The 22,929-nt window shown below is 30.9% G+C and overlaps 1 protein-coding gene and 1 long non-coding RNA gene across 2 annotated transcripts; one reads left to right on the top strand and one right to left on the bottom strand.

The window, feature by feature from the left end:
- The first annotated feature begins 1,152 nt into the window (after window positions 1–1,152).
- On the top strand, window positions 1,153–12,700 carry LOC143047302 (uncharacterized). Its single transcript, XM_076220339.1, has 9 exons — window positions 1,153–1,205; window positions 1,394–1,461; window positions 2,358–2,483; window positions 5,319–5,450; window positions 6,487–6,612; window positions 7,751–7,876; window positions 9,644–9,769; window positions 11,038–11,166; window positions 12,506–12,700. Exons 2-9 carry the CDS (start codon window positions 1,401–1,403, stop codon window positions 12,541–12,543), a joined length of 864 nt encoding a protein of 287 aa, XP_076076454.1. The 5' UTR covers window positions 1,153–1,205; window positions 1,394–1,400; the 3' UTR covers window positions 12,544–12,700.
- Window positions 12,701–14,862: 2,162 nt separating this feature from the next.
- On the bottom strand, window positions 14,863–22,046 carry LOC143047300 (uncharacterized). The gene is made up of 3 exons (XR_012969487.1): window positions 21,984–22,046; window positions 18,263–18,418; window positions 14,863–17,637 (listed from the first exon to the last, which is right to left on the bottom strand). It is a non-coding gene; the product is annotated as an uncharacterized LOC143047300 (long non-coding RNA).
- Between the last annotated feature and the right edge of the window lie 883 nt (window positions 22,047–22,929).

Here is a 22,929-nt window from a genome sequence, read left to right as displayed (position 1 = left end):
TAGTACACACGACACAACATAGAAAACTAAAGAATAAACAACACGAACCCCACCAAAAACTAGAGGTGATCTCAGATGCAAATGCATATGTTTAAAAGAAGCTGACAAAATCGGAAAGTTAAAAGCAAAACCGTGTTATTGAACACATGTTTCAAATTTGTTTTACAGAAAATGATGACAAAAGCCGGAACTTTATTTCGGATATGACATTTTAATATGAAATATTTTTAAAAGCATTTATAATTGTAAGCAGACGATTTTAAAGTTCAGGTTTTCAATTTCTGATATCTTTTCTTTAATTTTTGAGGGTAAAATACGACTTTTGAAATAAAAAAATAAAATAAAAATCGCGTATTCGCCTTAAATCAATGGTTTTGATAACAAATAACACTCTGTAAATATTAGACCAATTAAGCAATTATTGACCTTGGTACAGTATCTAATTTCATTATATATGGGAAAACATTGCCTTGTATCGTTTCTTTTGTTGACTGGTATACATTGCAGATTAGGTTAAAATATATCTGGTTGTTTAAGTACGTTTTTTGGTAAAATAAAAACAACACAAAACATGTTGCATGCAAATAGTGCTGTAGAAGTTAAATAACTTTTTGCACTTATTATTTCAACATGTAAGATTTGTAATTACAAAAAGATACTATGAAGTATTGTACACAAAAACAAGGAAGGGTTAATCAATGATATAACTTTAATTCGAGTCTCATACGGTGACATTATATCAAATAATATACACTGCGTCAAAATTGACAAAGTATGATACAAGAAATCTGTAACTTCAAGTTGTGATAATACCAACAAATGAAATGTACAGTTTAAAGCATTAATTATCCATTTTCCCCCCATAATCTCAAATACAAAATACTTGAAATTGTTATGTTGTGGCCAAACCGGTTCTTAGGGTGAACACTTACATAAGAAAAATCTTGAGGCCTGCTTAATGCTTGATAAACATGAAAAATGCTTTTTCTAATGTAAAATTATCGTGACGATAATTATTTTAATTTGACGAATTTACCAATTAAATGCAGACGTTTAAAATGTCATAGGAATAATCAATACAAAATATGATTAAAGCTGCGTTAATTTGAATCATGATCTTTATATGTCATATTTTAAATTCAACATTAAAAAAATTAAGTTGAATTTTCTCTGAAAAGTCCATAGTAAACACACAGTTAACGACGGTAAGTCTTTTGCTTCATTATCACTTTGGAAAAAAGAAAACCACTCTGTTGTCCATTTTAAGTGATTTAATTTAAAATAAGAATATTTCACAAAAAGATCAAACTCATTGTTAACATTTTAAGAATTCTTACATTTATTAATCATGCTAAGTAACAGATATTTTTTAAACATTTTTCCATTGTTTCAGATTAAGAATGAATCTTTTTTCTCTGAGAATTATAGTCTTCATTTTCCTCAGAAGGTTTACTAAAGCAGGTATGGCATAACTATCAATTTTATTTCATATCTGTGTAATATAAGACATATATACTATGTCAGCAAAGCTTAAATTGTACAAATGTAAGATACGATGAGGTTTATAATGGTACCTTACATGCCTAATGAGAAGTTAATATTGTAAAAGAAACTAACAGGAAATAAAAAAAGACGAAAACCGCATCAGGACACACAATGTTAAAGACGACGGAATAATGATGAAAAGACAGACTTAGATATTGTAAATTGTAGTAAACAACAATCTACAGTTCTATTGTCAAAATTTTTATGAAAATCAATTAAGGCAACATAAGTGTATTTATGTTCGAATTCGTGAATTTATTTTGAGTATACAAAAAAAAAAGAAGAATTAGAAGTAATGTGAGTCCAAACTGAATCAAAGTTTTCATTACAGAGATACATACTAATTGATAATGTTTCTTTAAGAAGCTTTCCCCTATTCTGCAAGTCTGAATAATTTTGATATGCAAGAGAGTAAATGAGATACTAACTGGTAAATGTCGAACAATAATGTAGAGGGTATGTTATCACTTCAAGATGATATATACCTCTTCTATATATCAATTTATGAGTGTACAAACTTGGTGTTAATTATGCTATGTCTGTCTGAAGATGTGTAGTCCTTATGATCACTTGTTACATAGCTATATAGTTTAATAAACAATTTCATTAAAAACACATGATTCAATTTTGTTGGTGCAAAAGTTGGTGTAAACGCAATTTAATGTATTGACAAGTCTTCATCAGCTGGCTTTATCTTTATTCCTTTTTTTCTTGCCAACCCCGAGCATAGAGTTCGCGATATTCTATATTTCAAGTTTATGAATATTGAAATGTTTAAAAATTAATAATCAATAACAAACATGTACGTGCAGATTATGGATGTGTAAGGGATATGAAAAAATGTCCAGGAATGTCACTGTGCATAGAACCTACGTATATTTGTGATGGTATTCCGGATTGTGAAGATGGATCTGATGAATCACCGGAAATGTGTCTTGGTATGTAAGGCTTTATCATTAGCATTTATATGGTCATAATTATGAATAATGTGTTAACAACATTTTCTTTTTTTTAAATAATAAGTCTTTTCTACCTCAGGATAAGGTAACCTTAGCTGTATTTGGTAACCTTTAAGGAATTTTTGGTCCTTAGTGCTCTTTAACTACGTACTTTATTTTGCCTTTTTATTTTTTTTTAACCGAGCGTCACTGATGAGACTTTGGTAGACGAAACGCACGTCTGGTGTAAAAACAAAAAAAATCAATCTATCTTGACGAATTTATTTAGGAACCTCTGAAGACTTACTGAATGGTAAACTCCATAAATAATGAATAAGACATTTTACCACTTGGAATAGATAGATACATACCTGTTATATATATATTAGCGCTAATTATAGATATAAATTGACAGTGCTTCGTCAACCTTTAAAGGCTGGCTGATTGACTTTGTATCAATGTATGTAAAAATGTTATATCAGGTTGCTCTATAAATAAAATGATATATACATACATATATATAGATAGATAAAAGTGCCAATTGAATGTTGTGCCAATAAAGATTAGAAAGTAAAACTCTGGTGAAATTTCTTGTTTTAATCGTACAATAATGAAAGTCCCTATAAAAATCGTTATTAAGTTAAAACCAGTGACAGCCAAAATAAATAACATTCAGATTTCTGTCGGTGTATATGTTACAGTGAATTTGTATAATCAGGTATTATGTAGAATCCCTGATTTTTCAGGGAATATGTAGATTCACTAAAATCATTAGTAATTATATATAATCCCTGAAAATGACCAGTGATTTTACATAATCACTGAACATTTGAATAATTATTCTACAAATTCCCTAATATAATTTCAGGGATTATGAATAATGTAAGGATTCTTTGTTTGATAAAATTTTTTTTTTTAAATATAGACAGAACAAATTAATTCGTTCATAGTGTGTTAATTTACGTTTTTTTTTTTATTGAGTTAAGCCTTCCAATTGATATATTATCGTGTGTTTTTCTATGTTGTGATGTTATACTATTGTTTCAGAAAAAGGGAGAAGGTTTGGTACCATTAAAACGTTTAATCCCGCTGCAAATGTTTGCACCTGTCCTAAGTCAGGAATCTGATGTACAGTAGTTGTCATTTGTTTATGTAATTTATACATGTTTCTCGTTTTTTTATTTAGATTAGACCGTTGGTTTTCCCGTCTGAATGGTTTTACACGTCTAGTAATTTTGGAGCCCTTTATAGCTTGTTGTTCGGTGTGAGCCAAGGAAGGCTCCGTGTTGAAGGCCGTACATTGACCGATAATGGTTTACTTTTATAAATTGTTATTTGAATTGAGAGTTGTCTCATTGGCACTCATACCACATCTTCCTATATCTATCAAATTATCATTTTTTTTTACTTTCATATACCTTGCCAGATGAAATAATTTTGCTTTTAAACACAGAGGATGGTCTTAAAGATATAACCATACAGGGTTTCGAGATAAAGTTGGACTTCAAAAATAATAATATCAAGATTCCCTTTATAGCGATAGCTTTACATATATTGTTTGTTTTTAAAAGCCAGCGTCAAATGGATATTCATGTTCTATTTGTAAATCTACAGATCATGTTATTTGTGGTACATGTAAAACAAATGGTGAAGAAGATCATGGAACATCTGTATTTTGGTGTTTTTTTGGGTTGTTTTTCTCAAATGAACAAGAAATTCAAACAGAGAGAACTTACGCATCTAAATGTATAGAAAAACTAAGGATTGACAATTAGAACAAAATTGCAGAGGAAGCTGGAATTTGGTGTAATATTCTCATAGCAATTCCACACGGTAAAAAAGGAATGGGAATCCCAAAAAACATAATTGTAATTGTTCACCCAAAAAAAAGGATATCGCCTGGCCAAAAAAACATTGGGTCTTGCAAGAACCATTTCGAGGTTGCTAATTCTCTTTTTTGGGGAGTACCTACAGATGTTTTTACTGAAAACTTTATTTCTCTTAGGCGGGTCATAAAATCTGATTCGATATGTGAAGGTAAATGTTTTCTAAAATATGTGGATATTGTGGTAAAAACAGATGTAAAGCATATTATTTTAATATATTGTTTTTAACATTTTGATATATATTGTGCCTAACATTTAAAAAATAAATAGTTATAATTTTGATATTTTGTGCTTAACATTTTACAATTTATGTTTAGACAGTGTAATGCTGTTTTAATATGATTTTATAGCATACATTATTTGACTTTTATTCATTTTCTTTATAAATAAAACTATTTCTTCATTTTAGTTATTATGTATAATTCCTGACGTTTTTTCTAGTGATTATACATAATCCCTGAAAATTTTAGTGATTACTGTAAATTCAGAAATTATTGCGAGGTTTTTATTATTGCGAATAATGCGACAGAGTTGTAAACGCACTAATTAAAACTCGCATTTTGTAATATCTAAACTGAATTATGGATGGCTTTTCTCAAAATCGTAATAATTAAAATCGCATTTAATTTAAAATGACAAAATCGCAGTAATATATGAACGCAATAATTTCTGAATTTACAGTATATATAATCCCTAAACTGGTCAGTGATTCTACATAATCCCTGAAATTTTCAGGGATTCTACATAATCACTGATTATACAAATTCACTGTAACATATATACAATTTCATTCATTGATAAGTAGCGACTCTCCAACCTTCTTATTCGAGTTTTTTTTTATTACCAACCTGCTGATAGGGTTCACGTTTCTTTTTGGCATGTCTTTATTGTACGTTGATGAATATTCCTCCGTTTAACAATAATCCCTACCAATCATTAAAATCCGCAGATTATAACTGCGAGTTGGACATGAGAAAATGTAAAGATGGTTTACAGTGTATAGATGTAAGGCATATGTGTGATGGACAACACGATTGTAAAGATGAATCGGACGAGTCAATGCCATTGGAAATGTGTCTAAGTATAATGCATAAGTTTAGAGTTTTATTTTCATTTTGAAGATATGTCACACATCTTTAAAAAAATACTGATAGGGCTAAAACATCTTACGGCTAATACAATATTCTAGGGCTTCGGTCATATTATCATTGATAGAAATGTTGCTATTCACAGGAAAGGAACTAAAGATGATAACGTTTGGAGAGAAGTTTTACGGACGAAATCATGAGTTAATTGATCGTGTGGAATTTATGTGATGACTAATGATTGTTTATATTGCTTTAAACATTTCTTCGCCTTTTTTGTTAATTTCAACTAAATAGCACCAAATGTCAAATTTAATTTGTTCTTACCATCATTCACATGACAAGTGCCACATGTGGAGCAGGTTCTATTAATTTAAGATGCACACGAGCTCAAATTCAGTGTTTGTTTTTTTAAGAGGGGTTGGCTATTCGTTATGATAATACCTATTTTTTTCAATGTAGTGCATTTTGTATTTTCGTACTTCTACTTGTTTTGTCAATTTAGACAATTCTACTTTTGCTGTTTTGTGCTTATCTTTTTTTTTAGTTTCATTTCAACATCTTTTCATATATTTGAACTGTAAAATTTTTACATTTTAAACTACTATTCCTTGGTTATAGTTGATATGAAATACTTCAAAAACATGAACATAACATAAGTATTATATTATAGTATTCAGTAAGATATAACATCGGTTTTACAGTCATGAAGGTATCAGACTGCAAAAACATGTCGCAATTTAGATGCGATGTAAACACTGAATTTCTCGCTACATTGAAGACCTGTTGGTGACCTTCTGCTGTTGTTTTTTAATTGGTCGGGTTGTTGTCTCTTTGACGCATTCCCCATTTTCATTCTCAATTTTACTCTTTGTCAGTAGTTTAATCATTAACGATGACAGTTACATTTTTGTTGTTCACGCTGATAAACCATATGATATGTTTCACGTTCTGGCATGCCTGTATTGTATATTTATGAATATTTATGTGTTTTTACAATAGGTTATAATTGACAATTATTACAATGCACAGATTATGACTGTGGAGTAGACATGCGAAAATGTCAAGATGGATTACAGTGTATAGATGAAAAGTATATGTGTGATGGTCATCAGCATTGTGAGGATGGATCGGACGAGTCACTGGAAATGGGCCTTGGTACGGAATGCATTATTTTAGATACTTTTGATTTGAGAATTTTGATATGTATCATTATTACACAAATGATAATTATTCGTATAACATATAGTTTAAAGATTAACGCTCCCATTTCATAATTTTCTTGCATCCGAAGAACGTTCTAATTGGCTCAATCTAATTGAATATTGAGATTACGCATTTTCATTTAAAAGAGACAGGGGATACGAAAACGGATATTCAAATTCAGTCAAAATCGAATTGACAATGCCATAGCAAAATAAGAAAATAAAAACCAAACACAAAAAAGCCAGCAACATAAAAAAAAAGATCATATAGACGACAGCCTAGGTGCCGTGTGCAAAACTGTTCATGTCACGTGGTTCCGTTTCACAATTTCAAATATTGCAAAAGATTGGTTGTACGTGTTTTAAAATCAAACGCACCCTACTGCATTTATGGGAAATATAGCAAGTTTTCACATAGAAATATTTCTTGATGATCGAAAAAAACTTTTACATATTTTGTATACTTTTTGATAAAATGTATATTGGAAGAGTATATTCCGTTATGGCGGGAACTTTATTTGATGCCTATAAAAACAAGGCACGAGTTTTTATTATTATTTCGTTATTTCGCTAGTAGCAATTATTACAATTTATAGGAATTAAAGAATATTTATCTTATATCCTAACAGTTAAAATGTTTTATTAAGTCTCCATATGTTGCTGTATAGAACGACACTTAACACGATAAAAACGTGTCTTAGTAATTGCACAAAAACCGCTTGTATATAACTGTCTATATTTAATGTCAGTAGACTCTCCAAGTGCTGTTAACGCGCCACGAACGGCTTGTTATAAATGACACGTTATCACCGCGATTGGTTGATAATAACAAGTTTGCGTGCCGTGTGGAGAGTGTCATCTTTCCTCTGATAATGACATAAAGACTGAGCAACGCGTATCCAAAAAACAAGTATGATTTCAAGTGTTACGGAAGTGTAAGCATATTCTGTTCTACATGATACAGTCGTATCAAGACGACGATAGATACTAACTCAAAAAATGCATAAGTGCAAGCCTTTCATTTTAACGATATTTTTTGTACTATCCGTTATATTTACTAAATATTATAAGAATACATTTTTAATATACAGATTATAAATGTAAAGAAAATGACATAAAATGTGCCGATGGACTACAGTGTATTCCTGCTCGCGTTCAGTGTGACCGTAATAGAGATTGCAATGACGATTCAGATGAAGATATTGACTTTTGTAAAGGTAAAGGAATCTACATTATTTTCATTGATTTTCATAGATATAAGCAGATGTGGTTTGAATACCAACGAGGCAACTCTACACCAAAGTTTAGGTCAAATTATGGTGAATTAAAATTTCGTGCAATCAAAACAAATATTACAGGGACATATAAAACAAAATAATATTTTATCTTTTAACCCACCGTTTTTTTTAAGGTAGATCATAAGTATATACTTTTTGAGACAGAATTTTCTTATAATCTGCCAAAATGAAGATTTTACTATGCTTTTTTCAAAAATATAATAAAAAGTATGGGTCACCGTGCTATTTTTCAAGCTATGAGTCGTTGAAAATTGTTTGGTTAGATTGTACATGAAAAAACACATTTGTATGCCTAAAAAAAATTCTATGAGATAGAATTTTGGAATAAATTGTGAGAAGAGAGGTTTTATTACATGTTTTAAGAAAATAAAAAGAAAAAAGGGGGTCACCGAACTTGTTTTTTTACAACAAGTAAAAATAAACATTTTCCCTATTAGTCCAGTATAATTTTTTTACTAAAAGAGTTATCTCCCCTTAAATGGCTCATTTGAAAAAAAACAAAAGAAAATGATATTTGTTCAAATATTTTGGTTAATACAATAGATCACCAAGTTTTCCAAATATAAACAAACAGTCTAACCATTAAGTTGCAAATCTGTCTCAAAAATAGCAGATTAGGGCAAATAACTAGACCTAAAAGGGAAATACTTATACCAGTATAAAAAAGATGTGTTATACTTGCTAATTAGAAAATGTATGTGAAGATACAAAACAATTTTCAATAGTCAATCATTGTACACGTTGTACATAGAAGATAGTAATCTTACAAAAAATGTATACCACACAAAATCAAAATTTGTTGCGTGTTATTTCAACCCATTACATTCGGAACATTGAACCCGGTATATTTTCGTTATGAGACAGTAGCATGATACGCAGCTACCTTTGATTTGCACTTCAATATTATCAATAAACAAAAAAATTAATATAAAAAAATAAAATATACAGTAATGAACATTTACATACAGAGGTATATAATGCAGTAGTTGGGTATACCGATGTACTATTTTAGCACCATTATAATACAGCACATGTACTATGTGTGTACCATAAATTTGAAGTATCAGTTTTATATCTCGATATCTCGATAGTGTAGAATTATGAAGGTATCAGATTATAAGATTGTTTCGCTCTGCTTTCAACTTTTGTTCTAAGAACACTCGTCTGACGTACAAAAGTATTAACCTGGTATTATTAATGTTAAGGAGATATTTCCAAAAAGGGTTAACACTTAATGTACTTCAAAGGTATCAATGCACAAATTTAAATGTTCTCTCAATTAAGATTTAAAAATAATATACAAATGATATACAATGCAAATCACTTTAGAGAAAAAGAACCCTAAATGTTTGTTTATTTGGCAGTTGCATAATTTAAAAAAAAAATCTAAACACGTGTTGAGTATGCTGAGATATAAACAAATTTTGAAGTATAATACATAAAAATGATATACATTTGATTATGAATACATTTTTTGGTCTAGTAGTCTAATATTGTGCAATGTAAATTGAAATAGTAATATGTCGTTGAAAAAATTACATCATAATATAATGTGATTAACAACTGTATCGATATATTTATCGTACTACTTGTATTATTGTTCGGGTCCTACCATTCTGACAATTCAGCATTGGTGAAGTTTACTCTTTTAATTTTTATGATATACTATCTTGGAATTTATTTTAGATTTTGGATGTCTTGATGGATGGACAAAGTGTGGTAACGGAGTACAATGTATACGAAAGATCGATATATGTGATGGATATATGCATTGCAATGACATGTCGGAGGAGAACACAGAATTCTGTAAAGGTAGAAACATATTTTTTTCGACTCTGTGCTAAAGAACAAAGAGAATATATGAATAATATGATGTGGTATGAATACCAATGCGAAAAATATCTATCCAAATCAAAACAGTTTATAATTCTAGGTCTTCAACACGGAGCTTTTACTCAAAATGATCAACAAGCTGCAAAGGGCACCAAAATTAATAGTGTTAAACAAATCAAACCGGAAAACGAACGGTTTATTCTATATAAAAAGATCAAAAACGAACAAAATCTTAGAACCACACCAACAATCGACAACCACTGTAGTACAGGCTCCTGATAACTTACGACAATTGCAAAAAGCGGTTGTAAACGTTTTAACAGGTGCCGACCTTAAAATTTTATTAAACCATTGTCGTGACGTCAGCCTATTAATTAACCTTGGATTCTTTTCTTTATGAAATCAAGGCTTCTTTAATCTGTCTCTGAAATGCACCTACAAAGTATGTTTCCACTTTTTTATAATGTAGTATGATTCATCTGTTTAAGTACATAATTTTACAAAAGAGAGACGAAAGATACCAGAGGGACAGTCAAACTCATCAATCGAACATAAACTGACAACGCCATGGCTAAAAATGAAAAAGACGAACGGACTAATAATAGTACACATGACACAACAAAGAAAACTAAAGAATAAGCAACACAAACCCTACAAAAAATAGGGGTGATCTCAGATGGTCTGGAAGAGTAGGCAGATCTTGCTCCACATATGACACTCTTCGTTTGTTCATGTTATAACAAATCTGGTAAATAGTCTAATTCGGAAGGTAACATTCATGAAAGGGAAGGAAATTGTAGTTACGACATAAGAAACATATCCGATATCATCTGTGAAACGGTTATTCCATAACGGTCTACCAACAAATGTTTATTTGCAAATTCCGAGGCGAGTAGATAGTGATGTGCCTAAAATTAGGTGAGATGGCCGGTTTCAATTGTTAAGAAATTCGGATTACCCGGAAAGAAATACAGAAAATCGGTAGGAAAACTAACTATCATGGTCAAGTAAGAAGTCGGACGCACCTTTATCGTTCGGGACTCGAACTCACAACCTTAGTAATGACATGAGAAGAGATTTGTTCCTTATACAATCTTTTTAACTTAGAAGATTAACAACTATGACAAAAAAAAAAAAAACCACTGAATAATGAGAATAACTCTAGAAGTCATTAAACCAAAACTAAACTTCGATTCTCACCTAACATATTCATAAATGTCGCATAAATAGTGCATTGATTTTAATAGCCATAGAATGTGAGGCAGACCAAATAAAATGTAAAAATGGACAGTGTATCAATGATTATCCTTTGCCCCTGTGTGACAGACATAATGACTGCTATGACAAATCAGACGAAGACAAGTTTTTATGCAAAGGTTAGTTATATGAGGTAATTGTTTGAATAACGAATTTACGCAAATAACAATGTGAATAATAGATGCTATAAGTTGCAATTTCACCATAGGAATGTGATGACGGTAAAAACATTATTAGTTTATATGTAGCATTAACAACTGAAGAGAAATTTGAAACATGAACTTGTAAGAAATAAGTTAGCAAATGATTTTTTGGTAATAAAAAAATAATTGTATGCAGAGTATATAAACAAACGTACAATAAAGATTACTTCTAATGGACTTTCCGTTTTAAATTTTCCTCGGAGTTTAGTATTTTTGTGATTTGACTTTTTTCTAAAATATAAGAAGTGGTATGATTGTCAATGAGACAACTCTTCACAAGAGACAACATGACTGTGACATTAAAAACTATAGGTAACCGAACAGCCTTCAACAATGAGAAAAGTCTATACTGCATTTTCTGTCATGAAATCCTAAAAAATGGGATGCTATTTTCTGCCAAATGAGGGTATGCTGTTCATGCTCTATTAGTGCAACCCGTGTAACCGATTGCAAATAAACACTCGTGATAAGTCGCTTTCGGTAATGTCACAATACTTCATCGGTCATGTTGCTAGGAATACGACTTTGACCTCGTTTTGATAATTGTAAAATATTCATGAAATCTCACTAAGAATTGAGTATCGTTATCATCATTTTTGATAATGTCTATAAAATCCGAAGGTGTGATTAAACTTAACCTTTGGAACACCTCGTGGCATAACCGATTTATAAGAAGTAGCCTTCTGTCAAGAAAATCATGACAGGAAATGTAAGGTCATTATTCTTATCACGACTTATATATATTTATTCTATTAGAAAGCAATTTTGGAATGGAGCTACAAATGCGAGAATGTTGAATTTGATTTTTCCTTGTCTAAAAGTTCAAATTTTAGATTGTCCATCAATGCATTAATGTAATGAGTTGTAAGTAGTAATATGATTCTCATGTGAAGTACCATATATTTGAGGTTTGCAAAGGTAAATGCGCTAAATATTTAGCCATACTATAAATTAATTAATGAATGAAATACTGTAATTGTTTAGGGTTAATACAAGCTTCCTTCAATTTTAATTTGAAGTCGTTAAGAGAAAAGCGTATATTGTGCTCATAGATATGCTAATTGTGTGTGAAACGCAGCATATACATGTATCACGATATACACTAAATTGAAACAAAAAACTAACCCAATTAAAGTACAATGAAATAAAAACGACAGTCAAACCATTTTACAATGGAAAAATCATACGTTAACATAACATGAGAATTGTCCATACTGTATGACTTAGTATTTCATGACATTCTTATTCTTTTCAGATGGAAGGAGAGGGAATTTGAGTATGACAATTTTGTAACAGTACAAATCAATTATAATACACTATTATAATTCACTAATTTTTATCAATGGTTCTGATTGGATGCGACAAGCGTAAAAATCCTCTATCTAACTGGCTGCATATATTTTTGAATTCAAGAATGTATTAATATGTTATTTCTGCCATAATAAATAAGAAAACTAACTTTTGTTACATTAATTGTTTCTTTCGTTTAATTTTATTACATCCCGAGGATTACAAAAAGTCTGAAAACGGCCTGTATTTACATTTGACTCAGGAAGTATGCACATGACGTCACCTTTGTTAAGTTGATAAAGACAATGACACCAGTTTGCGGAATATTCTTCTAATAAAATTAAACAACACAATAATGACTCAAATGGACTGTTCCGTTTATTTAGCATTAGAACAAAAATATACAGTATTGTATTTAAGATTTGGCTACATAAACATGCTTAAAACAAAGCAAAGCTTTGAATATAATTATTTTATCCTTAATTCCCTAATGAGAGTAGTAAGTAAAGAACAAAAACCCGAAAAAAAAACCAATTCAAAATCTTGAAAAATTGCTATACCTTGGTAAGTCCTGATGGTTTTCGAGAAGTAAGGACACAAAATGCAAACAATATATTATGGTTTTTAAGTTGTATGATTGGAGGTATTTTTGTAAAAAAAAAATATAATGTACATAAGTAAAAGACAAACATACATAGCAATTATAACATAAAGGTTGGAACTGAATTGGTGTACCAGTATATATTAATATTTTGAGAGCTTACACTGTGAAATTAGAAAATTCTTATGCCTTTTAAATAGCTGCTGATAATTTGCTGACTTTAAATTAAATGGTACGATTTTGTTTTTCAATTCCTTTTAGTTGTTAAGATGCTAGTTTGTTATTTAATTTGCTTTGATTTGTTACATTTTGTAATTATTATGTAGACTTCGTATCTTATTTAAAATTGCATAATTGAAAGTTAAAAGATTTTTTTACCCCTGGTTCTTTGGTGGGTAAGGGTTAATCAGTCTTCGACTTTTTTATAGTGTTTTTGTACACTTGCTCGTTTTTTTTTCGGTTTTGCACTTTCCGTTTTTATCCAACATGTATGTTGTGAATGCCAGTTAGGTATCAGTCATTTTAATCATTAAAATGCTATTTGGTAGCGACTTGTTGTTATTTGCAGAGAAAACTGGATTATCATGAGAGAACCATGTCCTCGGCAGGAAAACTAACGATCTAAACGAGACCACCAATATCATAATATTTTGTACAAAACTTGTCCATATAGGAAAAGTGTTTTGTGACCTTTATATGTCTGTTGACTATTAATGTCGTTTTGTTGATGATTTATTAAGGTATTTAACAAATCATCTGCTTTTTAAACCCTGTTAGTTCACACCTTTTTTTGTGTCCCTTTTCTTCTTCTTTAGCCATTGCGTTGTCAGTTTATTTTTAATTTATGACTTTGAATGCTACTCTTGTACACTCTTGTATCTTTCGCCCCTCTTTCTTAGGAGACTACGGGGGGGGGGGGGGTACATTTGCAGTGAAAAAAATTGCCTTACCTATTTAACCAATTATAAGGAAAGTATTTGGCCTATGTGCTATTCAATCGATTAAAAAAATAGATTCACTCTCTAAAAGTTAAACATGATTGATGACTCAAAATATAAAGAACTTTACCTTAGTCCTTAATAAAAACCAACTACCATCAAGTTTGTGGCGTCCCACCTTTCGAGATCAATTGAATGTACCCACTAGTATCCATCGACTTTGTTAGGCTAGACCATTTACCTCATTATTCCATGCACATGGGTCCAGAGTCATTCTAGACAAAAACAGCATCGCATTAAATTATTTTTTTCGTTTAATCTCGGTCCAACAAGAAAAATGTTTTCAAAACAATATTCAGAAGCATGGACTGTCACCATTCATCACAACTCGACTGATTCTGTATCTTCATCTAATAGATTAAAGGAGAGTAGCGGATTCTTTCGAGGATTGCCGAATGGGACTAATCCAATTTCAAAGTAAGGAAGGCTCGAACAATTCAGAAGATTGACGACCTTTAGTCTAAAACATCCCTCTAACAGTACTTAAGTAACCATTCTCTTTAAAATCGCTTACAACATGTACCCCATCTTTTTATAAACAAGAAAACATGAAATATCAAGCTTGTATACAATTCCTTCTAGATGTTTGGACCAGAAACGTAAAGTACGAACTTAGAAAGGTTTGACTGTAAACCGTATCAGATATCAAACGTAAAGAAATAAATATCAACAATAACGTAACAATCACATTCATTGTGATTATCAAAGTATGTTTTATGAAAATTATTACTTTTAAGCATTTATTATTTTTTTTAATAAATCACAGATACAATATAAAATGCTATTCAATAATACGAAATAACAATATCTTGAGATTTATTAACCGGCATTTTGTTTTAAAAAGAGATATTGTCTTAATATTCCTATAACACAGTGAGAACATGTAGTTTACGTCATTTTTACCATTTTCCTTTGTATAAAATGATATTGCCCGAACTTTTGACACATTTGTAGTCCTTATACGCTGGCAATAACGAAGAGAGATTAAAAAATTGATTGAAACAGATATGCAAAATAGATTAAGCTATAAATAAATAAAAGTTCCCTGCAAAAGTCAATGACGCCAAAAAATATCAAATAAACGTCACCAAATGGCCTTCTACAAGGCGCAGTTCTTATACCGGATAGGAAGCTATATAATACATAAACTTGACAAATTTAGAATAATTCAAAAGAAAAAACTTTAGCCCTGATTAATGAATAAAACAATGTCCGAAAAAAACAACCCAAAACAACACACAGTAACAAACCACAACAACTAAAGGAAGAGATAATTACCCGGCAGTGCCACACACAGAATAAAGGGGATAATATATAATTGCCTCTTTTTAACCATTTATTATCCTTTGAGAGTTGTGTAACAGCAGAACACAGAAAAAATAAATAAGAATGTCCTGAAAAAGGTTAAATCCAATCACATGACACAAATCACATACAATCAAATTAAGACGTGGGACACCTAATACGCATCACAGAATACGCACATCAGCTTTTAATGAAAGCTAGTTCAAAGGAAACTACACCTATATTTGAATCATGATGTACCATTTCTACTGCGCATACATAATTTACGGGTATATTCTGAACATTTCAATCAATACTAATAGAAAAAAAAATTACTTTCATTCTTAATATAAAAACTATTTCATGTTAACAGACAAAGAACGATTTCGTTCAGATAAATAAATCTAGTACATGAACATCTACATGTAAGATGGTATAATTTTTTTTTTATATCTATTAGTCATGAATTTAACCTTCTATCTCTTTGTTTCATTCAATAGTCAAAAAGCGTTTTTACCATCGTTTTGTCTGCATCCATCGATTTAAATGATTTGCAAATTTTCATTCATAAAAACTTTCTATTGATTCTCATATTTTTACGTCACATATCATAACTACTAGGATTCATATATTCTGCATTTTATTTGCCTCGGATAATTTATCTATGGAAATAAATCACATCATATAGAAAACAGAAAAACGAACTTGCTAAAGTAAATTCAAAATTCCATTTACTGATGTTATGATGTTTTTTATCAACATTTCACACAATGAACAAAAATGTATGTGTAGATGCCTGTTCAGGGAATAATTCAATTGCATACGCATGAAAACTCAGTCTAAGTAAAATACAAGTGGTAAAATTATTCCTACAAGAGATGCTAAGTAAAAAAAAGTAACAATAAAGAAGCATATACATTCTTTGCAACTACAGCAATTACTTTCTACGTCGTTTGTTTTATATTGATCAGTATGTAAACAGCAGTTATCCTTAAAACATTTACAACAGTTGTTTTGACAACTTTTATAACAACTATTGTAACAACTCTTGCAGCAACATTCGCAAAAACAACAGTAAAAACAATCAAAAATTACACTTGCAACTAATGTAAGTAGATACCTTGTGAAAATGCTTACGAAAAAAGTTATAAGACAAAAATATAAAGCTGGGGGAGACCAGACGGCTTGGCCTGCTGATCCACAAAAAACACCAATAGGAATTGAGAGATACCCTGCTACTAACCTTACAAAAATCATTCTCACAAGGTTCTGTTTAGAGGTTATTTTAGACAGTGGTACATATACAAAGACCATTTTTGTTATGACAAATATTGTTTCAACTGACATTGATGTACACAATGAAAATTTAAGTGTCTTATCGATAGCGCTCCGAGCAAGCTTTTCAGAAATTTTGCATATCAATGGATTATTAAATGAGTCTTTTATTTCATTTATAATTTGTTCTCCTGCAGGAATTTCCGCAAAATCTTCAATTTTATTGTGCCTGTCTAATACGTCAATAGCTTCACTTATGATATTTTTGCCGAGACGATTAGAACTCGCACATGTGTCATTGCTTCCGATATTTGAAATGCGGGCGGCTACACCTGCAATCATTAAGCTTACGTAAGAAAACCGTGTTAGAGAACCTGCTACCGAACTGACAAGTGCTATTATCAATGCTACTTTTAGTCCAACTTCTTTGAATTCTCCAATTACAACAGAACATAAATCTGCACACTTTTGCTTTGATTTTGTTTCATCACTAAAGGAAATCCCAGTTAATATGTGATTAATTGCGTGTTCACAATTGTTGGCTCCGAAATCGTAAATTTTCTCTCCTAATCGCTTATAAAATCTTTGTCGTACTTCAGGTGTATCTGACGATTGGCTGTGCACGACACTATAAACACCTGAATTGAAATCAAACAGATTATTGTTTTCATCCCTTGTGATGACAATTGTTTCACAAATGAATTTTCCAATTCCAAATCGGCTGTTATTTGTGAATATTTCTCTCGATGATGTGTAATGAGCAACAATGACTTCAATTTGAATGTCTTCTTGTTGTACGACTTCAATAAGTAAAAAGTGATGATAGTAGCTGCAGCATGATGAACACTTTTTTCTTTTAACTTTAAAATGTACGAAAACTGGTCTTTTCGGATCTTTTATAAACTTCAAAAATGCAGAAAAACTTTCTATGGCTTGGTTCTGTTGAATATAAGTTTTGTATTATCATAATTATTTATTATGTCACAACAAATGGAGCCTTGTTTGGCATAACTAAAAATAATTACTGAATCAAATAATATAACATTGATAGTTTTGATCTGAGCGTCACTGATGAGTCTTATGTAGACGAAACGCTCGTCTGGCGTATTAAATTATAATCCTGGTACCTTTGATAACTAACTACTATCACATGTACATGAGTAACCTAAATAATTATCTCTTTTTCCAATGCACATTAGATATTTGTTTGTTTCTTTATCATTTTGCTTCAATTTTAGTAAAAGAAAAGAGTCTTCCTGATTCATTGATGTTTCATCTCATACCAAAACTGAGGATTTCCGTATTATTTCTTGGGCTTTAAGTGCATAAAGAAATCATCAGCACGGTGTTCAGTGATTAGGTATTAATATATTTCATTGTATATCTTTAGGAATTTTTCAGGCCAGGTGAGATTACAAATTCTTCTTTCATGATACTTGAGAGACAGAAATAAATTAAAACACAACTAACAGGTCTTTAAGCATGTTAAACAGAAAGAAAATATTGCAGCAATACGTTATAGGTAAATCAAACATAACATATCAAACATTCCAATTTTACTTACTCGATCTTGTGTTGTAACCCTACCGTCTTGTGTCGGTGCATTTATATCTTCTTGTGTGACACTCTCGTCTGATAACGATGTTGTAATGCTGCCATAATTTGTTTGAGGTACATTGATAGCTGTCGAACATTCTGCCATTTTCTTTTTACAGATTATCTAGTAAACGATTAAGACATAAAAACCGTATTTTAAATACTAATCAATAAATTATGAATATGTTTTTAAAAAGTGACTAGTGGAGTTCCTTAGATTTGAAGTGTTTATATTCCAATCAACACATTCTGTTTTCTTTTGATAATTGATACCTTTAAGATCTAATCAGTAACCGTTTGTCGAGACAGTAAACATCTATTTGCGTCAACTAAAGCGTCCTTTTAGGCATTATACAAGACAATTGTCTAAGTTAAAAACTAAATCAATAAAGGAAAATGATAGGTTAGATATGGTTATATGGCTAACCAACCTTCCTGTTTATATGATGAGGTTAGACATACCCAAATTGACAGAAATACAGTACAAATAACGCAAGAACACTCCGGACAAAGAAATACATAAATAAATTATAAGATAGTTCATTGCTACATGTAAAAAAAAAATCACAAAAATACTGATCTCAGAGGAAAATCCAATCGGAAAGTCCATAAACAGATGGAAAAATCAAATGACAAAACACGTAAAAACGAATGGACAAGAACTGTCATATTCCTGACGTGGTACAGACATTCTTAAATGTAGAAAATTTTGGATTAAACCTAGTTTTATAGCGCTAACCCTCTCACTTTGATTACAGTCTCGTCAAATTCCGTTATATTTACAATGATGCGTAAACTAAACAGACATAACAAATAAAATAGTCAACATATGGGTACAGCAGTCATCATCGTTTAAAATTTTTAAAAGGAACAGTTTAACAGAACACAAAAACATCTATCTACAAACACATTCATTGATACGCGTGTCTGACGTCAGGAAATTTTATACGTCACAGATATTTGTCGTTTAAGGTATACATGGTATGCAACAATTTCAAAAAATTCATATGGGCAATGTTAGCATACAGGGTTAAAAAAATCAAAAGTATGTAAGAACTTATTTCAGAAATAGACCTAAACTTAAAATAGTCCAAAAGTTGTATATAATTTGTATGAATCCACAAGTAGTTCATTCTACTACGCGATTAAATAATTTTGACGTTTGTGGTTCAACGTATTTTCTAATTCATAATAGAAATATATCAAAATAACATATAATAGAACAATATCATACTGATCTTTTAAAGTACAGAGTCACGTTATCGAAGTTAAACGCTAAATCAAAAACAAAGATGATAGGTTGAATATGGTTCTATGGCTAACCAAACCTTCTGTTTATATGACAAGGTTCAAAATACAGCTAAATTGACAACACGTCGTGACGGAGTTTAGTATGACATCCATAATCACTGTACTAGTATACACATTTTTTAAGGGGCCAGCTGAAAGACGCCTCCGGGTGCGGGAGTTTCTCGCTACATTGAAGACCCATTTGTGACCTTTGATGTCTGCTCTATGGTCGGGTTGTTGTCGCTTTGACACATTCTCTATTTCCTTTCTCAATTTTTGTACAAATAACGCAATTACACTCAGGACAAAGAAATACATAAATACATGATAGTAAAGTACATTACTACACGTAAACCACAGAATAACAGCGGACACCTCCTACGAATTAACGACAGTACACAATGACACCATGATTAAGTTATCGAAGTTAAACGCTAAATCAATAAAAAAAATTATCAATTTCAAACCTCTTGCTTATATAACAAGATTAACAATAAAAATTATGCAATAACACTCAGGACAAAGAAATACATTAATAAATGATAAGTTAGTACATTGCGACATATAAACCACAGACTATCAAATGACACCTCCTATGAATTCATGACAGTACATAATGATACGGAAGCCAACAAGGGTCATTCGAAAAAAATAATTTATGTCGTAATAGTTATCAAAGGTACCGGTATCATAATTTAATACGCCAGACGTAATTCGTAATAACAAAATTGCTATGTCGTAATAAAGACATATTATGTTAAAAAACGACATCGCTATGTCGTAATAACGACATGTTATGTAGAAATACATGTGACTACATCGCTATTTCGTAATAATGACATATTATGTTGAAAAAACGACATCGCTATGTCGTAATAACGACATGTTATGTAGAAATACATGTAACTACATCGCTATTTCGTAATAATGACATATTATGTGAAAATAACGATAATCGATATGTCATAAAAGCGACATATTATGTGGAAAGAACGACATCGCTATATCACAGGACAGTCCGTTCTATGTATATTAAAGGCTTATTTTTTTCACTTCAGTGTTCCTGTTGTTCGTGTATTTTCCTCTAACTGTTGTTGTGTTTCCCGTGTTTTAGTTTTACACTGGTTTGTTTTCTCTCAATCGATTTATGACCATTGAACACCGGTATACTACTGTTGTTTTTATTTAATATTAGGGTCTATGTAGTTGGTTGCAGGTCATAATCGACGGACACCAAGTGATTTCAATACATGTAGATATCCCCTAAAAATGTTTTGTTTTAGAGGACACAACTCATATATGGTTAAAACTGATCATTTTGAAATGTTCGGCGTATCCATTTTGTCATAATGAATGTAACAGTTTTCAAAATATTATCAAAAAACTAATGTGTACCCAATATGTTCTATTTTGTGAAGGTAAAATCAAAGTAACTTTCAAAGAACTTTGCACATTCGTTTTAAAGGAGAAAACAATCTTACGACAGACGACATCGGACGACGAGCGATCATAGCATTCACTCGCATACCACTGCGGGTACAAGACAAAACTTCCAGATAGGCGTAGGTCAGAGGATCCCGATCTATTGGGCGTCGTGCAATAAAGTGGTTGTTGTTTGTTGCTGTGTTACATATATGTTTTTCGTTCTTTTTTTGTACATTAATAAAGCCGTTAGTTTTCTCGTTTGAAAAAAAAATTGTTTAACATTTGTCAGTTCGAGCCTTTTATAGCTGACTACACGGGGGCTTTAGCATTGTTGAATGCATTCTAATGACCTATAGTTGTTAATTTATGTGTCAATTTAGTTCCTTGGCAATAATACTACATTTTTTGTTTTTTTTTTTTTATATATAGCGATTTCGTTATTACGACATAAGGATGTCATTATTACGACATGTTATGTCGAAATAACTTTTTTGTCGAATGGCCCTAATCGGCTTACGTATAATGACATTATGCTTATGTTTGAAAAAGTATTATTTTGTGTATTTTCAAACAATGACTAGAATATTAAAGTGAACTCTGTGTACAATGATGTTAAAAGTAAAATCACAAAAATACTGAACTCCGAGTTATAGTTTGTATTTTTCAAGTCATGTTCGGTATTCTTATAATCAAAACGGTATATAAACAAAACCACCCTCCTCATATAATAACTTTAAACTGAAAATTATTAAATTAAATAAACTTCATTCAAATGAAATAAATTAATAAAAAAGAAAGTTAATTCGGTTTGCAAATTTTAAGCAAATTCTGCTTTTTCTTTTCAAAACACCAAACACTTAGTCTTCATTTAAAAATTTATGTTGTACTTTGGTTCCATTGAATTGTAGTGCACTAAGTTACCAAAGAGATGACATACTCACTTGTCTTTCTAAAATAAAACATTGTTTACTTACGATGCAGATGATAGTACTATCAAATGTGTTTGTTATTCATGTGATCCTTCCACTATAAATATGATTATCACTATATTAAATTTTCTGGTTGGTTCATTTTATAGACTTCTATAGACAGATAATGAAATATACTGATGAGGAAAATGAATAATTTCATTGTAATGAAAAGATTGAAATATAAAAAAAAAAGATTTACTTGACCATACACATATGATTATAAAGCAAAAGTTTTAGAAGTTAACGTAGTCATGATTTCTATAATCTGAATCTCACCTATAGACCGCAAAATAGAGAGTATTGAAAACTATTCGTGCGTTTTTCATGTTGCTCAAAATACTCATGTGAAATTCACATGACAAAAAGATAACTTAATTAATTCAAAGTACAGCGATATAAGGTTAAACATGTCGAGATCTTGACATATATTATCATTAACACATATCTTTTATCATTATTCATATAATTGCACAAAGGGACATGAATCAAATTTAATGTTTGTCTTTTGATTTGATTATGCCACATTATATCTGCCAGACGTCAGTGTGTCAATAAACGATAGATATACAATACCAGTTGTTTGAATACAAATATTAAAATTCTCATACTGTGAAAAAATAGAAAAACAATATTTGCTGGGTATTGCACCTTAGCCGTATTTGGCACAACTTTTTGGAATTTGGATCCTCAATGCTCTTCAACTTTGTACTTGTTTGGCTTTATACATATTTCGATATGAGCGTCACTAATGAGTCTTATGTAGACGAAACGCGCGTCTGGCGTACTAAATTATAATCCTGGTACCTTTGATAACTGTTTGAACCACTGGGTCGATGCCACTGCTGGTGGACGTTTCGTCCCCGAGGGTATCACCAGCCCAGTAGTCAGCACTTCGGTGTTGACATGAATATCAATTATGTGGTCATTTTTATAAATTTCCTGAATATAA

This window comes from Mytilus galloprovincialis, chromosome 10 (assembly GCF_965363235.1).
Source record: "Mytilus galloprovincialis chromosome 10, xbMytGall1.hap1.1, whole genome shotgun sequence".
NCBI lineage: Eukaryota > Metazoa > Mollusca > Bivalvia > Mytilida > Mytilidae > Mytilus > Mytilus galloprovincialis.
Note: the sequence above shows the minus strand (reverse complement) of the source record. Positions and strands in the feature narration are given on the sequence as shown.

Bases quoted from the DNA above. Each gene is read 5' to 3' on its own strand.
- LOC143047302 (XM_076220339.1), top strand. From the start codon at position 1,401: ATGAATCTTTTTTCTCTGAGAATTATAGTCTTCATTTTCCTCAGAAGG. The intron at 9,770-11,037 runs GTAGAAACATAT...TGATTTTAATAG, and splicing joins GAACACAGAATTCTGTAAAG to CCATAGAATGTGAGGCAGAC. The intron at 11,167-12,505 runs GTTAGTTATATG...TATTCTTTTCAG, and splicing joins AGACAAGTTTTTATGCAAAG to ATGGAAGGAGAGGGAATTTG.